Consider the following 26,621-nt stretch of genomic DNA (forward strand, 5'->3'; position numbering starts at 1 on the left):
TTAAGAGGTTGATGACCGATATGTAACAGGCCAAAACAGATAATATCTGCTAGTGTGGACTTGAGCCGTTACAGAGGATATTATAGTCAGACACTGAGTGGTGTGCCAACAAAGACACTAGGCCCTACAAGAGTAGTTCACGTGAGACTAATGACGATACATAACGAGCTAGAGCGAATAATATCTGCTAACAGTAGACTTGAACGGTTGATAAAAATAGTAAATTTCAAATGTCTCAATTTAACTTAAAAAGAGTCAAATATAAAGTCTCTATCTTAAAAATCATCTTAAAATCACCCTTCAATCATCTTAAAATCAACCCGTTATTGCTAATAAGAGCTACTAATTTAGTCAGATTCGAACTCGAACTCCTGACTTCTTAGTCGATGATATTTTATGTCCATCGACTTGATACCTAACAAAAGCTTTGCACTCAAATTAGACGAGTAATAATATGAATAATTACAAGTCACTAAAATCAATGCTTTAATAATCAAGTAATCAATTCAAATCTCAACTAATTTAACCACGCAGTAAAACCAGGGAGGCAGTACAATTTCCCTTCATCCACGTTAAAATATGTTGCTGTTTGCCTCCTTTTACAGTGGTTAACTTCTACTTTAACCCTCTTCTTGCAGTTCTTACTAGAACTCAAACTTTGAGGAACATGAAATATATGGCGGATATAGGTGCAAGCTTGGTTCTATGTAAGAATGCTTAAACAGAGCACTTCTCTTGAGAGATTTGAGAACAAATGATGTTTTGAAATTATGGCACAAGTGCTTTCAATTGTATCTTGAAGAGTTCACCAAGAGCTCCACGAATATCGATCTGAACAAACCGAGCAAAATATTATCAGAAAAGAAATATCCCTCTAATGTTCTCTCATTTATTATCGACTCGGTCAAAGTCAACTATTAACGGTCAACGATCCAACCAATATTGAAAGGAAACTATGAAAAGATTATAGCAGTCATAAAAAAATGGTCTAAAGAGCCAGTAAAAGTGATGGGAACAAAATGATGAAGCCAAATACAAATACGTAGATGAAGAATCCTAGAACAAAATGATCTAGCCAGAATGATCATTGCATCGATTAGAATGAACGATTCATAAATATAAAGAACAAAGTACAAAAAGAGTTCGAACCCGGTAAAGAGTTCGAACCCTATCGGAGTCCTTTTTTTTTTTCTGTTAAAAACCGAGCTTTCATTGTGAACAATGAAAGAATGTGTTAAAAAGGAATATAACGACGATTATCCACAATGTGAACGTTGAACACGAAGGAATATAACAAGCTCGGCTTTTTGGGTAAGAAACCGAGCTTTCAATGCGAATTGTAGCAAAGAAATAGCAAGTATCACTGAGAATATTAAACTTTTTGCAGGAGAATGAATACCTGGTCACAGCAGACAAGTTTTGTAAGCAAAGGATAAAACTCTCTCAGGTGTCTTCTGAATATCTGACTGTTCATAAAGCACATGCCCTTGATAACCTGAATGGAAAAGATTGAAACAATTATTCCCAAACTATGCATTTCATTTTGGTAGAAAGAACAAACTGTATCGATCATAAAAGAAGAAACGATATAATTCTACTATCATAATTATTGTAACGGTCTAAGTCCACAGCTAGCAGATATTATCCTCTTTGGGCTTTCCCTTTCGGACTTTCCCTCAAGGTTTTTAAAAGGCGTCTACTAGGGGGAGGTTTCCACGCCCTTATAAAGAATGTTTCGGTCTCCTCCCCAACCGATGTGGGATCTCACAATTATGTAATACATTTAAACGTAAAATGGCCAACTGATTGATACCTTAACAATCACGGGAGAACGTAACTCCAAAACTTGATGAACATCCATGTGCGTGGCTTCCCCTACAGAGGATTGCAGGTCCGATGCCTCCCTAAGAGCGTGTTCGCAGAACGATACTAGCCTGCTTTCAGCTACTCCGTCTACATCGTTTACTGCACTAGAATCTGGGGCGGAAGTTAAACCGCCGTTGGCTGATTCAGTCTTAACCTCCAGTTTATCGACCGTTTTCTCTTGTCCTGCTTCAATTGTATTGATTCCTGAAGTTGCTTTAAGTAAGATGTCGAGATAAATTGAAGTTCCAGCTAACTCCTGACGCAGAAGATTCAGTGGAGGCCTGTTTAAGAAAGAACTAAATCATCTTTCAATACAAAAAAAGAATAGATACTTTTAGGGAAAAGCGTAGATTTATCTGTGTACCTCTCATTAGGAATGTGATGCATGCGCTGTCTGAGATTGTTGTATGAGTTATATGTAGCAGAAAATTCCAGCAAAGATAACAAAATGTCCATAATGGCTATCTTTTGTGGTGTATTCAGCTTGACCCAATATTTTTTCTACAAGAATGCATCAACATTATAATGCAAAAATGAGCACTTAACAATACAATGAATCAGCAGGAGACAAAGGATATGTATAAAATGAATGAAATTCCATTCCCAAAAGAGCATATAAATGAATCAGCTTCAAACCTGAATTCCGTCAATGACACCGAGAAGTAATAGTTGCGTAACGCACTTGCCCCGAACAATCCCCAATAGAGGAATTTCCTCGTCATCTTTCACCTCAGGATCCACAGTGTCAGGAGGAAGCTACAATGGAGTTATGTAAACATTTAAACAAATGCAATAACACATAAGAGATAGGTCTTCAGGTGTCACTGTTTAGATTCTGCTGAGACTTTCAAATGTTTAAACTAGAAAAAAGAAGGCATAAAATACATATTGGATAAAATGATCGAGAACACGGAAAGCAAGCTACAATACACATTAACCTAGAATAATAACAAGTCCTTGATTGATTAAGCATGGGGCAGTAACTTGAGCAGAGATCGTAGCTAGCGAAATTACGAGGAAATGTTGATCCCCAAACTTTAAGGAAACTGAAGGAGACAATTGGTGTTCTGTAATGGAGGGGACATCAAACTTGACAGATTATTTTCCTCATCACTACTCGGTCAACCATTCCAAGTGCAAATATTGCAGATGTTTTTTTTAGTACAACACAAGGCCCCAGCCTCTCAGTTTTAAGACGAACACCATTGCATAAGAAAACTCAAGCCGAATCATTAGACTGGATCCCAGTATCTCAATCATTAGAAATTTTTACGAAGGTTAACTAGGTATCATTAGTAAATTACTTCCACTTGTTCAATCATATAATGATCAGAGTCATTATGTGATAAATGATTATTGAGTCTTACTCAATAGAATTTGGTCGATTCTTCTGTTTGTCGTAAGGTGGAGAACTAAATCAAGAATATTCTCTTTTGGCATCAATCAAATTGCTCTTCAAGGCTCAAGACTCTATTTAATCATCAATTCAATCACCATTCAAAGGATGAGAACTAATTATATAGCACTTTGTAGAAACTGCCCATAGTAATGAACTTACAAATTCAAGCCTACGTAGAAACTACCCAAAATAATGAACTTGCAAAACAAATTTGTTTATCGTAAAGAGATTCATCAATAGTCCAATCCTTCGTAGGAATTGCCGTAACAATGAACATGCAAAACATATAGAGATTTATTGTTCCTGACCTTGTTTCACCTCAATTGTTCTTAAAATAAGTACAAGTTTTTTCTTAGTTCATTTCCGTCCTTTTTTTCTTTCAATAACCAAATTTCATGGGGAAAAAGAGAGAAATGTACAAAGGAAAGTCGATTAGAAGCTTTTGTAGAGTTATTAATTATTATAATTGTAATTTTGTAAATATATTAGTTTTGTTGTCCTTTTTTTTTACCTTCTCCTACTTAGGTTGACCTCGACTCTTTATGTGTAACTCTTTAGTGAATCGAATAGAGTATTATGATTGTCTCAAACATTTAGCATTAGCAGTTTCAAAACAAGAAGATTACGAACAATCCTATCCAACATATGCGATAAGGTAAATTACAAACAAGTCATAAACAACTTCAAGAAATATATTCAAGTACAATACCTTTATTGGAGAAGATGGCACAGAGGCATCTGATGCAACTCCCTTAGATTTTGAGGTAAGACTCCTAACAAAAATATTGTCCATCATATTGCCCATAATCCTTTGGCCTATTGTTTGACTCCGCTGTAGACTTCCAGCTTCAGCAGCTCTTGTTGACGGTGATGGAAGGCCTACAATACAAAGAATTTCATCCCTTTTACACAATTTTAAATGGTCAAGCCTATGTTCTTTATGCTAGTGAAAAGGAAACCAAAGGGACGTGGCTCGTGAGTTATCTAAAATAATGACCTTCAGCAGACTCATCCGAGGTAATCTGTATCCCAGACTCGTTGATGGTATTCCGAGTATTGATTTCTGCAACCCTTGGTGATGGTAGTGGAGATACCTTTCTGTGGTCACTGACATCAAAATGAAGGTTCTTTGCTTCTCGCGGACTAACCGACTTCAAGGAAGTACCACCAACAATATTCACCTCATCATGGCTTGGGTTCTCAAAACCCAAAGCATTTAGTAATTCAAGTGGTTGTGTTGTGTATGAAGCATCTCTGAGAAATGACAGAAACATAAGCAATAGAATGGACATTTGCAATGATAATAATATTCACCTTTACATATTCAGTTCCGAACGCAATATTTCCTTTTATGTACAAATGAAGCGGGAAGTGTAAAAGAAAATTTACAAGGTTCTCAAAATATTTGAAATCTCTTTGTGTTGTATATATATANTTTTTTTTTTTTTTTTTTTTTTTTTTTTTTTTTTTTTTTTTTTTTTTTTTTTTTTTGTAAAAAAACAATTTCTTTGAAGTATGAAACTACAAAAGAGCTGGAAATTCCAATGAGAATACATAAACTAGAAAATTTGAAAAAATTCTCCCTGGAAATTTTTGTAGTTATTTCACGTCAAATTACTAGGAAGGCAAAAAATTTGGTTGAAAGCGTATGAATTAGCAAAATTTCATACAAATTTTAGGGTTTGCATTGACTGGGAGTTCATCAGTTAAACTTTATTTGTAATCAACACATGTAAAAAATTATTTGGGGTTGAGCTTTCTTGTTTTTGCTTCATTTTTGTTAACTTTTGGCCCTTCACTAAATCGTAACTTTTGACTTTTTACTTATTTACCTAGCAATGAGAAGGTTATTTCATGTTTATAAAAAAAAAAAAAAGGACAGAGAAGCAATGCTCACCTTATACTTTTTAATAACGTGTCCCAGTCATCCTCGCTAAATTGGTGTCCACCAACTTCAATTAGGTGCACCAGAGCACCCAAAGCCAATGAAACCACCGATTGTTCCGGCTGCTTTGCACAATCTAATAGCAAACTCAACAGTGGTGGTAGCATAAAGCACACCTCCTAAAGAAGGAAATAATAATTATCAATTCAAAAAGGTTTACAGAAAAAACTTAACTAAAATTAATTGAAAAGCATAATTTAGAGTTAGGCTAATCAACAATGGGGGGCAGGGGATGAGAAAAGGACCAAAAGCAATACCTTGTAAAATGTATTGAAGAGATTGCAAAGCAATTGAATCGAGTGAATACTTGTTTCGCGAAGCCACTCGTCACCGCTAGAGTTCAAGCTTTCCTTCCCAACATGTCTCAAATGATGGAAAATTGGAAACAAGACATGATGAAAAATGTTCTCCCAAAACGACGTTGAGAACTTGGCACCTCTCTCGTTGAGCAAGTCAAACAAAACTTCCAGTGCACAACTTCTGACCTCTGGTCTTGGGTCTGACGTCAAATCTGACAACCCAGCAAGCATTGGGAACCAATAGTGCTCAGTCATATCAAATGCTGGATCAGTACTATCGTGGATCGGCTTCAAAGCGCCACCAGGTATAAGGCCCTGTGCAGTTGAGAAATTGAGTTGAATAGAGGAACTATTGAATAACCCAAAACTGAGTATCATCAGCATAGTTATCACAAGGTTTTATTACTATCAATATCTCCAAAATATACTACAAATCAAACTACAAGGGAGGACAACAAACCTCTGCCAATCGATCCTCACATATACGTAGGAGTGCAATAGCTTTCAAACTTATACGATGGAAACTTTTGTTATTGGCAAACCTTATAAGACAGTTGACACAGTCCATAAAACAATCCCCAACTACCTGATCGAAGTGCTCCAATATAACTGCAAATCTCGACGGCATTAGATATTCAAATTTTGAGGAGTAATATGCCAAAAGATAAGTGTCTGTCAACAGAGAACAGAAACAAAATGCTTACCCTGTTCAACATTTTCAAAGGCACTTTCAACAATTGTCTCAGATTCATCATCAGCAGAAGCTGTGAAAATCATAAAGACACTTCGCCATCCAGACTTTATGTTACCAACTTTTGATTTTATCATCTGTAAAGAACAAGAATCTAATAAATGTGCTAGAAACCTCCCGTCGAATCAAATATAACAAAGTGGTTTTACAAATTTTCTATAAAAGTAAATTGTTTGACGTACTTGAACTATACAGTCAACAATGAGGCTCCTTATAGATTCACTTTGACTGTTCCGCATGAGAATAACAAATGGCTTAAGTATGTCATTTTGGAATGTGAAGTTGGCAAGTTCAGCTCTCTCCAAGTACTTCATACCAAGCTGCCTCAGAGAATCTATAGCATACATTGAAATCTTCTCATCGTGATGGCTCCCGGCAGCAATAAAGTGATTTGACAAGACAGACCATATCCTAGCCCAAACCTGGCAGATGCACAAGTAGAAAATTCAGACATTAAGAACTAAGCAAATATATAAAAGTAATAGATACATGACCAAATCCTATATAAGCTTTTCTTATCATGAATAAACAGAAATCTATTAGGCCATAGTCTACGCTGCAAACGTTTCAAGAAGAATCAAATACTCAAATTGTTCCTTCCTAAAATTCTTTCAGTCCCTATGCAGTCCAAAGAAAGATTAGGGTGGTAACGAAGACACACCCCTCGCCTCGAGCATCGTAGTGTTTAGAGAGAAGAAAAAGAATATTATAGGCAAGAAATTGGACGTGCATAGCCGTTTAAATTTAGAGACCCTACAGCCACCACTCATATAAAAATTCTTTTATCATCACAATTGATTCAAGATCACAAATAACATACCAGAACATCCTGGAGAAAATCCTATCACTATTGTAAGAGTAGATAAACATTTGGCCTGTTTACTTTAGTCAACTAAATTAGTGAATAGTTCATTAGACTAGAATGACATGATGACCACCAAAATATTTGCAGATAGATATTCTTATTGAAGTTGTTATAAAAAAATTGTTTCTAACTCATCATACCAATCGTATACGAGCCATATTATAATAGCTTATCTCAACAAGCTTTTGCAAGCTGAAAACACGTGCAGGAGTTTGTTTCAGTTCTTCAGCAGAGACACCGCATAGAGCAGTGAAAAACTCCACAACAGAGTCACTGGGAAGTCTGACACTGTTCACAAATACTTGATCTGCAGGCTTCCCAGCCAACTCTCTTAGGGATTGAACAACAGCATCTCTGGAGATTTGATTTGATCCATACATGACAGTTGCTGCAATGGAAGGAGTTGACGTGATGAATTCAAGACGAGATGCACACTCTAAAACTGCATTCCAAGTGTCTTGAAGGGATTCTGTCTCTAAATCACACAGATCTAATAGCGTGCGTAAGGCTTCTACATTTTTACTACGCATCTCCTTCGGCGCATGCAAGAAAGTAAACCTGGCAAAAGGAAGTGTAAGGTTATATTTTCACAATTCAAATTAGAAATAGTAATAATTAAAAAAAAAAGGGACTGATACCTGACGAGAGATGTAAGAAATGCATAGCGCATGGTATCCATTCCAAGAACATAGGTAATATGTATACCAGCTCTAAACCCTTCCATACAAAGAACAACCCTAGGTTTATTATCACCTTCCTCCATAGTAACAGAAAAAGTAGCAAGTAAAGGCCATCCTACAGCCTCAACCATAGGCCTTACAAGTTCAATTCTCTTCGAGGTATAAAAAACTCCTCTTTTTGCTCCTTGATTGCGGAATATAACTTGCGTTTGCTTAATAATAGCCTCACTCTCAGATTTGGCATCAGTAGAGGACTTTCTTTTTGGAAGAGCCAAGTTAAGAATACTCACAAGGCCTCCCCTCTCTTCACCCTCTCTGCGGCTTTTTGCTTTGTCACTGGTGTCATCTTTCATTTTGATCTCTTCCTTAACTATAGAGTCATATATCTCTTCCAGGAGTTCTGTAGGGGCACAATCTTCTGGATCATTCGTGACATTCATACGAACAAAATCAGGCTTCGACATCTTAGGCCACACCATAGGGTTATGAGCATCAGTGTTCAACATGATCACTGCATAAGCTAGAACATATGCAGTGTCTGCATTCTTGAAAAGGCCTGGGTTGTCAGCACAATATCTGTCATGGATACAACACAAACACATATCATTAGCTACCATTAGAAAATGAAGAAGAGAATCATCTCAGCAAAAGGAAAACAAATGAGGGAATCTGATGCAATCTATAATACCGTTCAGCAAATTTTTCCATGATGCGATCTATTTTTTGAGCTTCCCCAGGAAGTCGAAAACCTTTGAGAAATTCACGAATGGCAGCATCAAACTTCATGCCTGAAAATTTCATGCAATCTACATATGCATGCATGACTGCGATAGGAAACTCTTCATGCTGACCCAGATATTCACCAATCATAGTCTGTAAATCATAAATGTCAAAATGTCAATGTTAAGCCATTTCATTAGAGAAATGTCAATCAACATTGTAACCAAACGTTCTTGGAAGATTGAGAGTCTACCTTGTCCAAACTAGGAGTATTTTGAAGAAACTGGGCAACTGAAGATGGTGTATTCGCCACCAACTTATTTGCAATCAGATATTCAACACCCTTTAATGGTTTCCTATTGAACTGTATTTGATAAAAACTACAAATTACGAACTAAAATATGTTCATAACATTAAAAAAATCAGAAATTTTGTACTCAGCCAACAGTAGGATTTTAAAAAATTACATGTTCACAACTAAAGAAGTCTAGTTAAATGTTAATCACCTCAGAAATGACAGCTTCCACCGTGGACTTGTGAGCTTTTGCCTTCTCAAAATTTCCCGTCACATCTTCCCTGCTCTTGATCTCAAGATGTTCATTGCCTGAAGGCTCTTCTTCTGACGAATGAATGCTTAAACTCTGCTTTTCTGAATGAAGACGTGACTTCTCCCAGTCAACTAATGATTTGAGCACATTCACAAGACACTGGTATGGTAAAGAAAAAATAAAGGTTATCACCCGGTTAGTAATCATGCAAAATGAAGCACAAATATAGCAAGATCGAAGAATGGGCAGTATAAGACCCACTTGAAGTGATGATCCTTTAATTGAAGTTGTCTGGGATACGGCGGCCAAATTTGGATCAGCATTTTGGGTGCCTTGAGAAATTCTAGATAAAGTGGTTACCTACATAAAACAGAAGGGAAGAAAGAATAAGCACAAACCAACATGTTTGACTCCAAATAAAATATTTAAAATTAGAATAAATTACCCAGGACCATACCGTGCGTTCAAACAAATTAGGAGCCTCAAGATCACAGTCATAGTTGACAAATATGTCAACAAGGATTTGGGGTTCCCTACATATTTTCTCAAGCATCCTGGAAACAGAAAGAAAAAAGGAATTGACAAATGAAATTCCAAAAGACAGGACAGCATAATTAAATTGGAACAACAAAATAGCCATAGACAGTCATACTTCAGAACACTTAATTTTTGATTAACCGGAAAATCTGTTCCATCCAATGATCTCAGAACTATCAGGGGAAAGAAGATGCCAATTTCACCCTGAAAATAAAATGATCAATTTTGACTTCATCTATATAGTTAAAAGAAACTTTTACAAACAATTTGAATTAAGCGTCAGGACAAAGAAGATACATACTTTAAGACTATCCCTGAATCGCAACAAAAGCACAGAGAAAATTCCAGTTGCATACTGTCAGGAGAAATTCAAGATCAGAAAACAAATATCAGCTTGTTTCACTCGAATGAGATGGTAAATAATGATTGTTCAGTGTGCGCACCTGAAATATTACAGGAGATTGAGAAACAGAAGCTCGCAATAAAGCATATGAAAGATACGCCTTCACGGAGTCAATAAAATGGAAGTCTTTTGTAAATGTCTGACTAACCCCTTCTAATAAACCCTGCAAGATCATATCATGTAGAGTGGGTGAGGGGGGAAAAGGACTTTCAGAATTCAAGCATGTAAAAAGATTCTTGTACTTCAAGTGCGGCAAACCTTTGGCATACACCAAGCGGTCCTTACAATGGTTTTTCATGAAGTTGTGTACAGAAAAAAAATTGAAAAAATAATTTTTAACCAAAAACAATGAAATATATTAACAAATAGAAATGTAATTTAAGATAAAAGGGTATGGATGCTATGACTGTATAATTTAAGTAATTAGAAAAATAGTAAACTTCGATAATATTATTAATTTAACAATATGAACAATAGTGTAACATTATTAGGTTAATACTGGCAAACTTTACAGAAAATAAATGTTTCTGCCCAGATGAGACCACTGTTCTAAAAAGTTTGTGGGATATTCTGGAGGTGTTTTTTGACACGTACAAGGCTCTCATTGAACCTCTCTAAAACCTCATTGATTGGAATTAATTTGAATAAGGAGGTAGGTGCTTCGGCGGCAAAGTTTCAGTTTCAGTTTGTGTTTTCCGTGAGGAATAAACCCTTGNATCTCATTAAGCGGAAGCTCATCATAAATAACCTTGAAATAGTCTTTCATAAAAATTCATGAATCCAAAACAAAACCTAAACTAAAAAGAAAATAGAACTTTGCAACATTCTTAAAATCATAATAGATCTTTCATTCAGAGAACCAAAAACTTCTTTTATACTTTTAAATCAGGACAATCAATTTAAGCCATTCTCGAAATGATAAAAGATCCAGCCATGGGAAAATGATACTAAATACCACCAGCATACCAATCATCATAAATAGCAGGTAATCTAAAAGACTAAGTATTGGAAGACATCAGTGCTCTACTGTGTCATACACTGAACACAGTATTTTTTATGCAAAACCATTAAGCAAGCTACATGATTTACCTGCAGAAGCTCAAGAGACAAAATGCGAGTCTTGGTGGTGACCTCATCAGTGTCCTCCTTCATTCCCATCTGTAACATAGCACTGCAGAATCAAATGAGAGGCTTAAAATGATAAACAAAACAAAGCAGAGAGAATTCAGAGACAACCAACCTTGCAAAGGGTGCGAAATACCAGTAGAGCATCACGTTGAACAATGTTCACACTCTCCAGATCAATCCCTCTTGAAATGTAAATAGCAAGAGTTTTAATAATCCAGGTATCATTCTCTATAATTACATTAGAATGACAGTCAATCTAAAACAGATTATCATATATACCGTGACATCTTTTTACCATCTTCAATATGAACAGCTTTGTCAAGCACGGCCTCTAAACCCTGTTCAATACAAGATCTTTGGTAATTCATAACAATACAAATTTCCTGGAACAAAAAGCTGGTAAACAAAGGAAGCAAGAAACTAATTGTTCACAAGATTCCAAACAAAACTTGTGGAAAAAGAATATGTACCTTAATATCAGCACCACCTGCAAGGTTTTGAAGTTCCTCTACTGATGCAAGGGATGTGTCTTTAACTGAATTAAGTGCATCTCCTAGAGTAGTCTCATTGCCATTTTCATCACTCACAGTATTTTCTTCATCTACCCCACTGGAAATTTCTGCTGAGATGGATTCTTTTGTCTCAGAAATTTCTGCTGAGATGGATTCTTTTGTCCCAGATATTTCAGCTGAGATGGATTCTTTTGTCCCAGTGGAAGTAGATAAACTAACCTGAAAGTCCATCAAATTTTCTGTCACTCGGTTTCCAATCAAGGTAGAAGCAATTTAATTTTGTCTCTCTCCTTGTCAAATTAAGTATTTGTAACCAAGGTTTAAATTGCATACCTGGTCAGTTTCCATTCTCCTAAATATTATGCTGATCATCTGAGTCAACATTGCCTTTGAAGTAGCTTGATTTATGGGACTTTTGCTACAGATAGAAGGAAATAATTCAACTTTCGCTATTTTTTAAGCTGACAATAAGAGATCAAACGATGCCAAAACGCAAACTACCTATTGAGAGCAATGTTGTAGCAAACCCTTATTACTCCTAACAAAGGCTCCCCATGTACTGCATTTCAAGATGAGAATAAGTCGAAATTAGAAAACCTAAAACTTAGAAATAAAGGAGGAATTGACATATAAAGAAGAAAAGTTCACAAGAAACAAGTATTGAGAACTACTTATAACTAAAGAGCATTTGAAGATTGGCCTACAGTTCAATCGATCACTCCAAAAGGATGGTGAAACAAACAATAACAAATATTATCATAGCCATGTCTTTGAAAGAAATTATTGATGAGCATATAATAATCCACTAAATCAAAAACCATGGATCAACCAAACACCATTTCATTGTCGAGAATCAAGATGATGAAATGAGATATGTCATCACGTTTGAAGGACTTTGGCCTAGAGTAGAGACATGTTTGAGCCTTAGGACTTAGCCTAGAGTAGAGGCAAGTCAGCTAGAGTCGTGAATGAAGGAAAATACCTAAGTTCAATAAGAAATTGCCAAAAACATTTGAAATTTGTCTCCATAGGTCAATACCTAAGTTCATGGACATAAATCCTGATCACCTAGCTTTGGAAAAGAATCCAAAATCATAAAGATTCTTGTTGAAGCTACTACGGAAAATGTTGTTATATAATATTTTAGACGAAAAATGCTACCTAAATACATTAACATTTTCTTATAGGAAACAGAGGAATACATTTATGAGAAAAGGCACAAAATAACAACCAAAGTAGCAGGCAGAGCTAACTCTAACCAAAGAACTACAGAGGAAAAATTTTCCCATCTGAAATAATCCTCTAATGGTTTAAAAAGTGCATTTTACAAGAGTCCCAACAAGTCGACTTTATGATAACTTAAATGCACCATCAAAGGCTGTACTCAAGGAGTCTTCTGAAATAAAGTCATAATTCTAATGAAACTTTTAACTTGGAAGAGAACCTCATAATTAAAACCTTACTTAAAGGCAAGATATTGCAAAAGAATGCAGATGAAAAACGATACAATCCCATTCAACCCTAATCCAATTTTCAAAACATAATTAAGCAACAAACATAACCACCTATCTATAGCAATGTACCTCTGAACTTTGCAGATGCAACTGCAGTAAGAAGAACCTTCAAAACTTGCAAAATTGTACTGCACATCATCCATGCAAATAGTTGGTCATAAAAGAGCATAACAAAAGTGTGAAAATGTTAACCATGCGCAACGGTGCACATACCTATCAGGTGATGAATTGTCAATACAACCGCAAATCATGTTCAAAATGTCAGTGAAAAGAGGGACATTTTTACCACCTTCTAAACCAGGATCACCTTCTAAATGATTGTAAGCAATGAGTTTCTGTCAATTATACAATGAGATATCTTAAGATAACATATACCGTATCTCATAAAAGATCATTAGAAAATGTTGCGTTTCAAACAAGCAATCATCAATCAGAAGCTAATGTTTCATACTCAAATAAAAGACATACATGAAGACAATCCAAAGCAAGTTCTAGGACTTTCAAATTCTTTGTGTCAAACGCAAGGCGAAGTGGATTCAAAACAATCTCTGCATCAGCTCCTTGCAAGACATGGCCAGCATTCGCTAACACAATTGATATATGTTCACGTGGAGCAACTTTACTGCCCTCGTTCTCAGCCTCCTGTGTCGTATGTGCTGTCGGAGACTCATCTGCTTCACCTCCAGTTTCACTATAACAACCATGATTTAAAAAGTTACCAGTCTGTCAAAGACTTCTTCTTTTCTCTTTCACAAAGGAACAATTAGTGACTTTAAACTCTTGGTGCAAGCCAATTAATAAATAAATGAAACACTTAAACAAATAAGGACCATATATCCACTTTTTTTCAGATAAATCTTGTGCTCTGAAAATACTTGGAATGTTGAAATGAAATATACAAGCTAAATTACGAAGAACAAGGGAGATTCACGGAGAAACACCTGGTATCTTCAGCTGAAGTTTCCGGTTGGATTGTCTCCACAGGCGTGGAATGTTGACTCTGATTGACCTCCTTCGTACTATCTGAAAAGCGGTCGAGGGAATACATCAGTAAGGAAAATTTTCATGAAAATCATACAAATGCACATAACACCGAACAAAATTCTCAAACTCGACTGACTCCAAATGCGAGAAAAGATGCCAAATTTCCAATGGAGAACTAAGCAGTGCAATTGACCAATTGAAGAGTAAAAGCAATGGAAACAGTACAAATAACAGTCCGAAACGCATTTCCAGGCAGAAGAAGAACAATTATTCAAAATATTTCGAGGGATTCAGAGGAAAAAACAGACAGATCCATAATGCGATCCTGCAGAATTCAAGAAACGAAAGAGAATGAGACCTAGAAATGCCTGGATAGCTTTCTGAAGGGCCGGGTACTTCTTGCCGCCAGAACATTCTTTAAGCATAGACTCGAAAGCCCGAGTAACAAAACCACCAGCAGCCATATCTATCACCAATAGCTTTCTCTTCCAATGGCGATGATCTCAGTCAGGTCAGGCTCAATTCAGACCGCGCCAATCGAATCTATCAGGTCGATTTCCACTTCTGCAAGTCCGAACAGATCCAATACATCATAATTTCCCAAAATGAATGGGAAAAAAAACGACAATTAAAAGATCTTCGAGCTAACAAATGCAATCAAAACACTGAAGAAACAGTACGAGAGAAGTAAAGGAGAGGCGTTGATAGATCTATCCAGCAAGTTTCAGGATCTCGGACCTGACTCCCAAACGAGCGAACAGAGCTTTAGCTGCGAAGCCAATTTTTTCTTTGTTTTTTATTTTTATTTATTATTATTTATTATTATTATTATTTTCTTAAAGCTTTTTTGTCCGCAGCTGACGAGCCAGCCGAGCCAGCATACCGATCTACCTTAGACCATTATTTATTTTAACGTTCTTTTCATTTTTCTTTTGTTTCTAATATAATATTCTCTAAATATATATACATACGTATGTATAATATATATAGATAGATATACATGTATATAGATAGATATACATATATATATATAGATAGATATACATATATATATATAGATAGATATACATATATATATATACGTACATACATATACATACATACACATATATATAGATAGATACATACATATATAAATAAATAAAGTAATATTATACATTTAACTTATATAGCACTAAATATCTTTTTTTATATCAGGTAGGGTTTATGTCGGTTTGGGCGCAACTCAAGTAAATATCATAATTATATTAAATTATCTGTAATTATGTGTGACTAATTCACATTCGTTCATCCTTCCATTGCTTATATATCGAGAAAGATTTATAAACGTTGTAACCATCAGGAGGTGGGGTCGTGAGTGATCGATAAAAATTGACTGATAAAATAATTATAATAAATTAAGGTCACAAACTTCATCCACATAAAATTTAATATTCTACTAGAAAAACGAGGTGTTTCAATAAAAACATGTCGTTGTAATAAAATTTAAATATATATATATTTTGCATTTAAAAATTATTGCAAAAATTAAAAACATATTATTATCAATAAATCATTTTTAAAAATAAGATCTTAATTTTAAGTTAGATTGACCAATAGAAAATTACGTTGGAATAATAAATTCATACATATAACATTAACATAAAAATATATTTTTCGAAGCATCGACTCATTTTAAATTCAACTATTTAAAAATTAAATTTAAATTTTATGGACTAATTAAAAATTAAATTCAAATGTCAACGGGAAAAGTGTCCATTTTTTAGAACTCTAATGATGAAATAAAAACAGGTTCAAATTTCATATACCAACAAGTGCATTTTACCCAATAATATTTTTTTTTCAAACCAATCAAAATCTATCAGACAACTATGATCAGTAGCGATATTTATAGAGTTATGGAAGCACGACTTCATATTGGTCACGACACTAGGAAATAGAATCCTAGAAGAACTCTTTATATCTCTACAAAACGAAAAGGTATTCATATCACAAATCTTGTTAGAACGGCTCGTTTCTTTAGGAGGAGCTCATGATTTAACAACTATGATCGGATCCGTTCGAATGGAGAGACCTCGACGAAGGGAAAGAAAAGGATGAACAGCCATATACAGAAACAAAATACATGAAATACAAAATTCAAATTCAAACTCAAAGTTCAAGTGATCATTAGTTCACAATCACATAAATGCAAAAAAACAAAGGAAGGAAAACAGAGGAGTCTCAACTGATCATTTAAGAAGCGGCTGCTGAGAGCTCTGAAACAGCACAGCAGCAAGAGTGATAATGGAAGCATATGCTGAAGAGGGGAGTTTTTGCACCAGTTTTCCAACGCCTGGAACTCCTTCAGTACGTTTCTTTGTGAACACTGCGATGGTTGGTGCAATCACCAAAGTGAGGACTAATTTCTGGCTCACTGATTGGAACGTTTCAGATGTCAACTCCATCATAAAACCAAAAAATTCTTCATTGTCGATTTTTTCGTTCTTGTTGCGATCGTGTTCCTGATATAATACAATGAGCCACAAGCATGCTTAAGTTGATCAGCAGGTATATGAGCACAGAAATTTGAAGTGTGTTTACATATATTAGTTGTTCACAAGTTCATACCATTTGGTTTTTTTTTAGAATTAAGCTTATAAACATTACTTCCACATCCGTATTATCTACTTACGTTCTTAAAACTAAAGTTCTATTCCATAACTATTTGGTTTTTAAAATTTATGTTTGTTTCTTTATCATCTATTTACGATGGTTTTAACCCTTTTTAAAAGATACATTTGAATTGTTAGTCTAATTCTAAAAACAAAAACATAGTTTTAAAAACACTATTATTTTCAATTTTCAAAACTTGACTTGGATTTTGAAAATTAAAAAGAAAAAAAAGACTCAAAAGAAGTAAAGATCTCGTGAGATTCCACATTAGTTGGAGAGACGAACGAACGAAACATTCCTTATAAGGGTGTGAAAACCTCTCCCTAGCAAATGCGTTTTAAAAACCGTAAGGCTGATGGAGTTACGTAAGGGGCCAAAATGGACAATATCTGTTAGCGGTGGGTTTGAGCATGGGCTTGGGCGGTTACAGATCTATAAGCTTAATTTTCAAAATCTCGACACCAAAAATCAAATAATCAGACCCAAAAAAGTAGTTTTAGAAAACCTACTTTTCGTTTTGGAATTTGACAAGTTTCTCTAAGGAAGGATGAAAAACATAGTAAAGAAACCGAAAGAAAAACAAGCATAAAAACAAAATTGTTAACAAAAGTGACCTCTTTTTTTGAAGGACATGGCGACAGGAAGAGCAGGGAAGCTACTACAATTCAATAAAGCCACAAATTATTGATGAACATGACAAAATAGGAATAGGAAAATAAAACAAGCAGCACCACATGCAAGTTGATAGCCATACTTCAGCCAAGTTCATTAGCACCAAGTAAAGAACAAGAATTACTGAGCATTAGACCTAAAGTGAACAATCCAACGAGTTTAGGTTTTCACAATCATGAACAGATGCCACTTTTTTATATCGTTTAAAGCTTTGTAATAAATTGTATAAACAGAGTACCTTTATGAGTTGTTTGAAATGTTCCCTTGAAGGCGGATCATGATGTGAGCCAGACAACAGCTTATTAATATCACTGCATCATGAGTATTTATTCAGGTTAAGCCAAGTTCACATATGCCTCATCAGATCACCAAGAGCTTGAGATGTTCAAGAGATATCCCCAAGGATCAAAGTTCAAGCCCAGTTTGAAAATTCAGGACTTGTTCAATCACATTTATTTTTCTAGTTTCCTGTTTTCTATTACCAGATTTTGAAGAACACTGACAATTGATAAGTATTTCTGTTTCTAATTTCTCAACAAGATCAAGTTTTTTTCAATTTTTTCAAAAAGAACAGATAAAAAACGTCAAATTATTATTTTGACTCGTAAAATGTATAATAAACATTATATCTAAGAGCCCAAATCCACTACTAGAGATAGTGTCCTCTTTAGGTTTTCCCTCCTAGGCTTCCTCTCAAAGTTTTAAAATGTGTCTGTTAGGGAAAGGTTTCCACACCTTTATAAAAAATGTTTCGTTCTCCTCCCCAATCGACGTGGGATCTCACAATCCACCCTCTTCAGCGTCTTCCCTAGCCCAAATCCACTACTAGAGATAGTGTCCTCTTTAGGTTTTTCCTCCTGGGCTTCCTCTCAAAGTTTTAAAACGCGTCTGCTAGGGAAAGGTTACCACACCCTTATAAACAATGTTTCGTTCTCCTCCCCAATCGACGTGGGATCTCACAATTCACCCTCTTCAGCGTCTTCCCTAGCATTCGAAACAAATCATTTTTATGTGATAATTTTGTCTAAAAATTTACAATATGGAAGAACAAAATTACCAAACACATTTCTATTCTCTTAGTTAGAGGACCAAGAAATAAGGAATGGAAATTTGCAAAACCAACTTACAATTCTTACTGTCCGTCAGCCATGGGTTTTGCAAATTCTCTCACAAAGCAATGGATCATGAACACAATATAAAGAGTGATATCCAACACCAAGTTGTAAATAAATAAATAAATAAACAAACGAATGAGCTACAAAAAAATTGGAGCAGGAAAAATGTGAAGTAAATAATAGAGCTTCTTACTTGAACACAAGTAACGTGGCAATATATAGTTCTTCAAATGACAGCTCCTCCTTATCTGATTGTTTTTTGATCTTATCGAATATCCTGTCTGATATCGTCTTCAACTTCTTAATCCTCCATTCTTTTCCTGCAACAGAAGGGACAAAAGCTTTAAAATATTTCAATTAATCATCGCTCCGTCTCTAATCTTATAAAAAATCCTGTCTGTCTCCCTCAATTGCAAGCAGACACGGTATCAAATCCACAGAGACAGCACAAATCAGCCAATCTAACACTCCAAACCAGAAACAAAACCGATAAATTCATCGGTTGAAGTCTATGACAATATCAGTTAACGATGAAGAATTGCAGATTAATCGCATATCACTAATAAGATCGATCTCGGTATAATCTACTCTACGACTACACATTCCCCATTTCGCTTGTTCCGTTAAATCAATTTATCGACGGATCCAAACAGAAAACTGAAAACGAATTCAAAATCGAAGGATACGAGAAGTGAAGTTAGGTCAATTTACCTCCAAATCTCCCCAAGATTTGTCCCATACTAGACGGCAGCGACGGCGATTGAAGATCACAGACCTCGTAAAGCAGCCCCCAACTGTGATTGAAATCGGTTCTTCGAGTGAAGGAAGATTGAGATGCCCGCCTTAGTAGCAACAATATCGAAATTTATCATTTCCTGAGGTTTTGTATCTGAAAAAAAAAATTAAAAAAAAAAAAAAAATCATACTCTGCTTCTGCCACACATTTCCTTTTCCTGTTCGGAAGGAAACTTGGAATAAAGCGACCTTCCTTTCCCGGAATGCAAGTTATCCATCTTGTTTCATCCCAAAATATGGAGAAAATAGAGTAATTAAGTTTTTTTTTTTTTTAAAAAAAAAAAACTTAATATTTTCATTAATTTCATTTTTTTTTATTTATAAACAAAATTATAAATGTACACGTACTATCTCCATGACATGAGGCCTTTTATAGAAGTACAAAGCAAAAGATATTGGAGGCCTTTTATAGAAGTACAAAGCAAAAGATACTGGATCTTATACTCAAAGTGGACAATATAATATTATACGGTTGTGAGAGTTGTGTTCATCTAACATGATATTAGAGCTTCTCTATTAAAATATAATATTTGGAGAATATATTATATTAGTTATAAAATATATCTTAGATATTCGTAATCAATTAATATTTTATTTTCAAGATTTATGTTTATCCAATATTTAGTTAGTTTATATTTTCCCCTTATTTTTATGTATTAATTAGTAGCGTGTATCCTAAACATCAATGAAGATTGCACTCTTGATCCTACTTTTATTTCTCGTTCTTAACCTTCTCAATTTAACACGGTATTAAAGTCATGCCCTAAACTTAGCCATGCCAATAGAATCCTCTATAGAATAAAGGACTCCAAAGAAAAAAAAGTGGAAGGCATAGTAAAAGGTCTCTACCTTCTATTTCAATCTCCTACTGTATTTTTTTTTTTTATGAGATCAATCATTTTTTTTTCATTTTTAAGAAAATATTATATATATAAATATATATATATATAATAAAATCAGATATTTCTTCTATTTATTTATTTATGTAAATTATGACATCATTTTTTCTCAAATTGACGTTGCCGCCGAGACCAAACGGCATTTGCCAAAACACAAAACGACAGACGGTAGCCGGCGAAGGCAAATAACGATTCACCAAATTCATACACCACGAAACAAAAAGGGCATACTTGTAAAAAACGGAAAAACACAGGGACAAAGGAGTAATTTCACAAAGACGTAACGAACTATGGTGCTTAAAAAGGGGGCAGAGCAGAAGAAGCGGAGAAGAGGAAGAAAGATGGAAGAAGAAGAAGGAGAAGTGAAGCTGTTCAGAACGTGGTCGAGTCCATTCGCTCTGAGAATAGTATGGGCGTTGAAGTTGAAAGGAATAGAATACGACACCGTTTATGAAGATCTGGCCAACAAGAGTTCGTCGCTTTTGGAGTACAATCCGATCCACAAGAAGGTTCCGGTGCTCGTCCATGGCGGAAAGCCGATCGCCGAATCGCTCGTCATCCTTGAATACATCGACGAAATATGGAACCAAAATCCATTGCTGCCTCAGGATCCTTACCAGAGAGCCCTTGCTCGCTTTTGGGCCAAATTTGGGGACGAGAAGGTAATTCCACTGACATATATATATATATATATATATATATATATATCTGTAAAAATATTTCAATATTCTTAAAACCGTTAATATTTCAAAATACTAAAAAAAAAGTTAAAATATATTTTTTTAAAACTTCAAAAAAATACCTGTGAATATACGGACAAAATTATTAGTATCATACTGTTTAAAAGTAACATTAATACCTTTAAATTTTTAGAAAATGTTTATTTTTTTAAATAGGGATAGAAATCAATTTATTTACCCAGAATAGCCAATTTCTTTAAATATTATAGAGGTAGAAAAAGCTATCTTGAAAATAAATGGTCTCTTTGGGTGTTAAGATTTATTATATTCATATTTGAAAATGTTCGTAAATGAAACAATTTCTCATTTTTATTAAAAGTTTCGATACTTAGAGTAGATGAGAGAATGAAAATCGAGGAGAAAGATGATCTATGGGGTATAGATAAACAGTTTTGATTTGCATACCAGCGATAAAAAAAAAATTATAAAAAAGCTTTAAAATATTAATACAACTTCTGATAGTTCATAGGTATTTTCGAAACTAGATACTAACGCTTCTGTCTATTGGATGATGAAAGTCCCACATCGGCTAATTTAGGGGATGATCATGGGTTTATAAGGGAGAAATACTAACTCCATTGGTATGAGGCGTTTTGGGGAAGCCCAAAGCAAAACCATGAAAGCTTATGCTCAAAGGGGGCAATATCATACCATTTGTGAGATTCGTGTTCGTCTAACAGTGTCCATATACTAATAGTAAGAGTATTTTTTTTAACTTTTTTTAAAAAAATTAAATGATATTTTGAAAGATGGTATTTTCTCTCTCAACCAAAGGTGAGCCGCTGTCGTTACTCTCTTACTTGCTTATATAAAGTCTCTTCGAAAATTTCTATTTCGAAAATCTATCTCTGCACTTGTTTTCTAAAACCTTCTTCTTAAAGCTAGAGACTCGAGCATACGTCGCTTAGACATAGGTGACGTAAGAACGAATTGACTTAGCTCACTTGTTGTTTGATAGTGAGTGTCGCACAATCGCAAGTCCACTGTTATCAAGAGTGCGATTGAAAATATAAAATTTCGGGGTATTTTTATTTAATTAATTTAGCGTATTTAATTTTACTTTTTTTATGCGTAGGTTTGGGAATCAATGAAGAAAGTGTTTATGAGCGAAGGGAAGTTGAAAGAGGAAGGGATAGAAGAAGCGAAGGAGAATTTGAAGCATTTGGAAGAAGAGTTAAAGGCGGGGGGGAAGAGGTTCTTTGGCGGGGAAGTGATAGGGTTCGTGGATATTGCGCTTGGGTGGCTTGCAAACTTACCAAGCGTGTTGGAGGAAGTGATTGGACTTACCCTCATAACTCAACAAACCTTCCCCCTCTTGTCTAAATGGACTCACGAATTTGCTAATGCCCCAATCATCAATCAACATTGGCCTCCTAAGCAACAACTTGTCACCAAGTTCAAAGCAATGTATCAAATCTTTATGAACAAACAAGCATGAGCGTAATTGATCTCCTCCGATCTCCGATAAACCTCACGGGATAGGAGAAGCAGTGGTTGGAGATTCCCTTGAAGGGAGTCGAATGAGGGTAGATCTTAACGTTTGGTTTAAAGGGTAGTGTTATCCCGACCCCTACTGTCATCGTGTCTTTACAATAACGTTTGTGATATTTTCATTTCGCCGTTGAAGAAGCTATTTCCTACCTTGTTTAGACTAGGAGTGTGTGAATTGTTCAAGGAGTAATTTTTTTCAACCTAAGTAACACTTATTGACCGATCAACATAACCCTATCCTATCATAAAATATTGGGTTGGGTTGGTCCAGATTGCTCGTTGATTCAAATTTGTAAGACCCAATCAGCATTGGCATAAAAAATATATTTCATTGATTTAATTTTTTTCTTACAAATTTTTAAGCACTTAGTAGAAAGAGATATCAAAAGGAATGAAAGAAAGACCAACCTTTAGAATTTGATTCATAGGCCAGCATGAGAAGGCATAAGCAGTCAGAGAAATCTGCATGAATGCACACCACTCCCCCCGTAGATATTGTCCGCTTTGATCCATTACGCATTGTCGTCAGCCTCACGATTTTCAAACACATCTGTTAAGAAGAGGTTTCTACAAACTTATAAGAAATGATTCGTTCCTCTCTCCCACCAATATGAGATTTCTCAATAGTCGTGCATGATAAATCATTCGAAAAAATGGTAGCATTCTATGTGCATTCTCGTAATCCTACCTACTTTGGGCAGCTCAATCACTTGCTTTAAAACACTTCAACCGAGCTGAATCTGCTCGTTTTTAGTTATCTTCGACGAACATAAGAAGGAAAAGATAGCACGGACTTACAATGTTTACGTACATGTCAACGATCGATGAGCATAACTCGGCAAAAGTCGACCTTCTTGGATTTGCACCGAACTTGAACAAAGATCAAACAATTCATTAGGGTATTCACCAGTGATCTCCACAGCTACAGGTTCCATCCTTGAAAAGATGAAACCGATTGGCATCTCTCACAAGTATTTCTCTTTGCATTATCTTAGTTATGTACTTGGTTACAGTATGACAATCTCCACATACTCTAAGGTTTTTCATTACCAGCAAAGGGCTGCCTGGTTTTGTATTCAACAACCCGAACGCTATAGCGAGTCTTTCGCTGTGCCCACATAGCATGTCTCTCTTATCGTCTTCTTCGACGTCGTGCAGAGCAAATTGCAGGTCTGCAACGTAACCTTCCTTGGCCATTAACCCCGTGAGATACTCGAGAAAATCTCTAACCTTATCGTATTGTTCAAACGACTTATCACTAGTTCGAAAAACATAAACTCTTTTCTGAATCTCAATCCAGCTACTTCCAGGTTCTTTCTTCAGCCCTTTATTTTTCATGGTATTTCTTACCAATCTCACCTGATCCCACTTCCCTAACGTAGCATAAACATTTGATACAAGCACATAATACCCAGTATTGTCTGAGTTCAATTGAAGAATTTGGTTCGATACTCTTTGAGCGATATCCGTGTGCCCACTCGCTCGACAGGCGCTAAGTAGAGCTCCCCACAAACTTGCATCTGGTTTCATTGGCATTGACAGGATAAACTCCTCTGCTCGAGCTAATAAACCAGATCGAGCCAGAAGATCGACCACACAAGCATAATGTTCCATCCGAGGCTCAATATTGTAGTCGGTTTTCATTCGATCGAAGAATGCGAGCCCGTCTTTGACCATTCCAGAATGACTAAAAGCAAAAATGAGAGCAATGAAGGCAACGGAATCTGGCATAACACCACTTGACTCCATATCCTGAAAAGCCTTCAATGCTTTCTTGCCCTCGCCATACATTCCAAATGCAGAGATCAATGCAGTCCATGTCACTACATCTTTTTCTTTCATATAGTTGAACACTTTGGTACAGTTCTCTAAACTACCACATTTGGAGTACATTTCAATCAGGGCATTCCCAATTGGGACATCTAATTCCAATCCCAACTTGAAAATACAGCAATGAATCTCTTTACCTTGTCGCCGTGCTGCAAGCAACGAACACATGGGCAAGATACCGAGTATGGTGGCCTCGTCTGGCATCAACCCTTCAGTCCTCATTTCGTTAATTGCTCGAAATCCTACAGTGCAATCATCGAAATGAACACTTGAAGCAATAAGGGTATTCCATGATATAATGTCACGAGCTCTCATATACGAAAATGCCTTCAATAAGTCGTCCATTCCACCACATTTAGCGTACATATCTAGAAGAGCATTGCCAATGATGAGTTCATCTTCAAATCCAGATTTTATCACATCACAATGGATTCCTCTCCCCTGACTTATATCAGCTAACTGAGAACATAGAGATAATAGCAGAACAAAAGTGACAGAGTCTGGCTTGCTTTCCCTTTTCATCATCTTAAAATTTTCCACCCCCTCTTTGAAATAGCCCCTTTGAGTGTAGCCGTTGATTAATGAGTTCCATGTCACAGAATCCTTGCAGTTCATTGTGTCAAAGACTTCCTGTGCAGCCAAAAGATCCCCACATTTAGCATACATATCTATAAGGATATTACAAGCTACAGTATCACATTCATACCCTCTCCCAATTAAGTACTTATGAACATACTTCCCAATCCTCAGATCTCCCAAGTGCCCACAGGCGCGAATGGTCGATGTAACCGACAACACATCCGGAACGAATTCATCTATCATTGCCATAAATAACTTCACGGATTCTTCGTGCCACCCCAGTTGGGAGTATCCACAAATCATGGTATTCCAAGTAACCGAGTCCTTTGCAGCCATCTCGGCAAAAACCCGACCTGTTTCTCTCGGTCTCTCGAACTTGAAATACATGGAAAGAAGTCCATTACCTGTAACAATATCGCCGCCAATTCCAATCTTCTCAATCACCCCATGAATCTTCAGACCTTCTTCAACGGCAGTTAAGCTTCCACAAGCGAGTAAAACACTGGACATAGTGAAACAATCAGGCACCATCCCAATCATTCTGGACTTGTGATACATGTCAAGAGCCTCCTCCCAAAACCCATTCGAACAATACCCTGAAATTAGACTATTCCATGATACACTATCTCGGTTAGACATTTCATCAAACATGTAGCGTGCATTCTCAAGATCTCCAAATCTACAATACATATCAATCAATGCGTTGCCAATATACAGATCCGATTCAAACCCCATTTCCTCGACATGTTCATGAACATCGCGACCCATTTTCAAGTCCAAAAGCCGGGCACATGAATTGATAACAGAAGGAAAAGTATAAGCATCGGGTTGGAGCTTCGTTTCACGCATCTCAGTGTAATATCCAAGTGCTTGTGTGAAGAGACCGTTGCGAGTGAGAGCACGTATAATCGAATTCCATTGATAGACATTGCGAGTTGGAGAAACAGTGCGGAAAACTGAAACAGAAGAAATCGGGTCTTTAAGCTGAGCGTATTTGCTTATGAGTTTGCCGGAAAAAACGACGGAGAGGCCAAATCCTGAAATGATGATCCAGGAATGAACAGCGCGAAGCTGGGAAGTGTTTTTGGCAGAAGAGAGAGCTTTAAGTAGTGAAGAACGAAGCAGTTCTTGGGCAGTTTCCGGTGAACTATTGAAATTGGAACGGAATTTTGGCGGTTTCATCGGCGGCAGAATTCGACATTAGAAACACCCAGGGAAGTTTGTTGTGGTTAGTTTTTTCCATTTGGGCCAGTTGCTTTGGAATTAGCCGAGACTGAACTCGGGCCGATTTTTCTTTTCCCCCATTTTTTAATATATATATACACGCATTTTTTAATGCTCAAATTCTATTTTTTCAATATAAATTCTATTAAAAAATAGAAAATATTTAATAAATTCAATTAAAATTAGCATAAACATAATATAATTTCTATAAACTCAAATTCATTATTAACTACTCTTTTTACAAATATATACATATATATACATATATATATATAATAATAATAAATTAGTTTTGCATTTTAGTTTTGATATACATATATATATGGGCAAGAATATGGATGGGTTGGAGGCAGAGGCGAAAAATATGATCCCGTCTCAACCCCGTTTAGCTAACTGAGAGAAATTTCTCTCAACTCCCTCACCCACCCATTTAAATGGGGATTTCTTGTCCGATTCAGGGTAAGGCCTAA

General features: G+C 35.8%; 4 protein-coding genes across 11 annotated transcripts; 1 reads left to right on the forward strand and 3 right to left on the reverse strand.

Moving 5' to 3' along the window:
• Positions 1-408: 408 nt before the first annotated feature.
• Positions 409-14,933, reverse strand: LOC111799862 (brefeldin A-inhibited guanine nucleotide-exchange protein 5-like). 5 transcript variants are annotated; one of them, XM_023683346.1, is made up of 34 exons: positions 14,832-14,933; positions 14,510-14,715; positions 14,109-14,190; positions 13,636-13,858; positions 13,381-13,502; positions 13,237-13,295; positions 12,155-12,212; positions 11,987-12,071; positions 11,612-11,872; positions 11,421-11,479; positions 11,254-11,323; positions 11,103-11,171; positions 10,054-10,176; positions 9,912-9,965; positions 9,726-9,814; positions 9,531-9,627; positions 9,335-9,433; positions 9,032-9,232; positions 8,779-8,889; positions 8,494-8,678; positions 7,764-8,381; positions 7,266-7,683; positions 6,443-6,682; positions 6,214-6,337; positions 5,970-6,118; positions 5,468-5,824; positions 5,163-5,329; positions 4,263-4,519; positions 3,975-4,144; positions 2,503-2,622; positions 2,231-2,367; positions 1,814-2,147; positions 1,400-1,495; positions 409-831 (listed from the first exon to the last, which is right to left on the reverse strand). In XM_023683346.1, exons 2-34 carry the CDS (start codon positions 14,613-14,615, stop codon positions 769-771), a joined length of 5,403 nt encoding a protein of 1,800 aa, XP_023539114.1. In that variant the 5' UTR covers positions 14,616-14,715; positions 14,832-14,933; the 3' UTR covers positions 409-768. The 5 variants fall into 5 exon arrangements, with proteins under 5 accessions (XP_023539114.1, XP_023539116.1, XP_023539117.1 ...); XM_023683348.1 differs by having other exon boundaries at positions 14,801-14,925; XM_023683349.1 differs by having other exon boundaries at positions 14,890-14,916.
• Positions 14,934-16,235: 1,302 nt separating this feature from the next.
• Positions 16,236-19,598, reverse strand: LOC111801195. The gene is made up of 5 exons (XM_023685201.1): positions 19,520-19,598; positions 19,305-19,435; positions 18,787-18,913; positions 17,717-17,789; positions 16,236-16,655 (listed from the first exon to the last, which is right to left on the reverse strand). The coding sequence occupies exons 2-5, from the start codon at positions 19,330-19,332 to the stop codon at positions 16,383-16,385; spliced, it is 501 nt and encodes a 166-aa protein (XP_023540969.1). The 5' UTR covers positions 19,333-19,435; positions 19,520-19,598; the 3' UTR covers positions 16,236-16,382.
• Positions 19,599-20,558: 960 nt separating this feature from the next.
• Positions 20,559-22,676, forward strand: LOC111801166 (probable glutathione S-transferase). The gene is made up of 2 exons (XM_023685165.1): positions 20,559-20,949; positions 22,103-22,676. The coding sequence occupies exons 1-2, from the start codon at positions 20,578-20,580 to the stop codon at positions 22,463-22,465; spliced, it is 735 nt and encodes a 244-aa protein (XP_023540933.1). The 5' UTR covers positions 20,559-20,577; the 3' UTR covers positions 22,466-22,676.
• Positions 22,677-22,820: 144 nt separating this feature from the next.
• On the reverse strand, positions 22,821-26,212 carry LOC111801165 (pentatricopeptide repeat-containing protein At3g03580). Of its 4 annotated transcripts, none has more exons than XM_023685164.1 (2): positions 23,330-26,212; positions 22,821-23,068 (listed from the first exon to the last, which is right to left on the reverse strand). In XM_023685164.1, the coding sequence occupies exon 1, from the start codon at positions 26,107-26,109 to the stop codon at positions 23,422-23,424; it is 2,688 nt and encodes an 895-aa protein (XP_023540932.1). In that variant the 5' UTR covers positions 26,110-26,212; the 3' UTR covers positions 22,821-23,068; positions 23,330-23,421. The 4 variants fall into 4 exon arrangements, with proteins under 4 accessions (XP_023540932.1, XP_023540930.1, XP_023540929.1 ...); XM_023685162.1 differs by having other exon boundaries at positions 23,317-26,212; XM_023685161.1 differs by having other exon boundaries at positions 23,207-26,212.
• Positions 26,213-26,621: the final 409 nt, after the last annotated feature.

The sequence above is a fragment of the Cucurbita pepo genome, chromosome LG08 (assembly GCF_002806865.2).
Source record: "Cucurbita pepo subsp. pepo cultivar mu-cu-16 chromosome LG08, ASM280686v2, whole genome shotgun sequence".
NCBI lineage: Eukaryota > Viridiplantae > Streptophyta > Magnoliopsida > Cucurbitales > Cucurbitaceae > Cucurbita > Cucurbita pepo.

What these genes read in the sequence shown, in the direction of transcription:
- LOC111799862 (XM_023683346.1), bottom strand. Translation starts at nt 14,615, where the DNA reads ATGGCTGCTGGTGGTTTTGTTACTCGGGCTTTCGAGTCTATGCTTAAA. An exon ending in AGCTATCCAGGCATTTCTAG is followed by an intron (nt 14,191 to 14,509) that starts GTCTCATTCTCT and finishes ACCGCTTTTCAG; the next exon opens with ATAGTACGAAGGAGGTCAAT. An exon ending in AACTTGTCTGCTGTGACCAG is followed by an intron (nt 832 to 1,399) that starts GTATTCATTCTC and finishes CGGTTTGTTCAG; the next exon opens with ATCGATATTCGTGGAGCTCT.
- LOC111801195 (XM_023685201.1), bottom strand. Translation starts at nt 19,332, where the DNA reads ATGGGACAAATCTTGGGGAGATTTGGAG. An exon ending in GCCACGTTACTTGTGTTCAA is followed by an intron (nt 17,790 to 18,786) that starts GTAAGAAGCTCT and finishes CTCATGATGCAG; the next exon opens with TGATATTAATAAGCTGTTGT. An exon ending in ATTTCAAACAACTCATAAAG is followed by an intron (nt 16,656 to 17,716) that starts GTACTCTGTTTA and finishes GTATTATATCAG; the next exon opens with GAACACGATCGCAACAAGAA.
- LOC111801166 (XM_023685165.1), top strand. Translation starts at nt 20,578, where the DNA reads ATGGTGCTTAAAAAGGGGGCAGAGCAGAAGAAGCGGAGAAGAGGAAGA. An exon ending in CCAAATTTGGGGACGAGAAG is followed by an intron (nt 20,950 to 22,102) that starts GTAATTCCACTG and finishes TTTTATGCGTAG; the next exon opens with GTTTGGGAATCAATGAAGAA.
- LOC111801165 (XM_023685164.1), bottom strand. Translation starts at nt 26,109, where the DNA reads ATGAAACCGCCAAAATTCCGTTCCAATTTCAATAGTTCACCGGAAACT.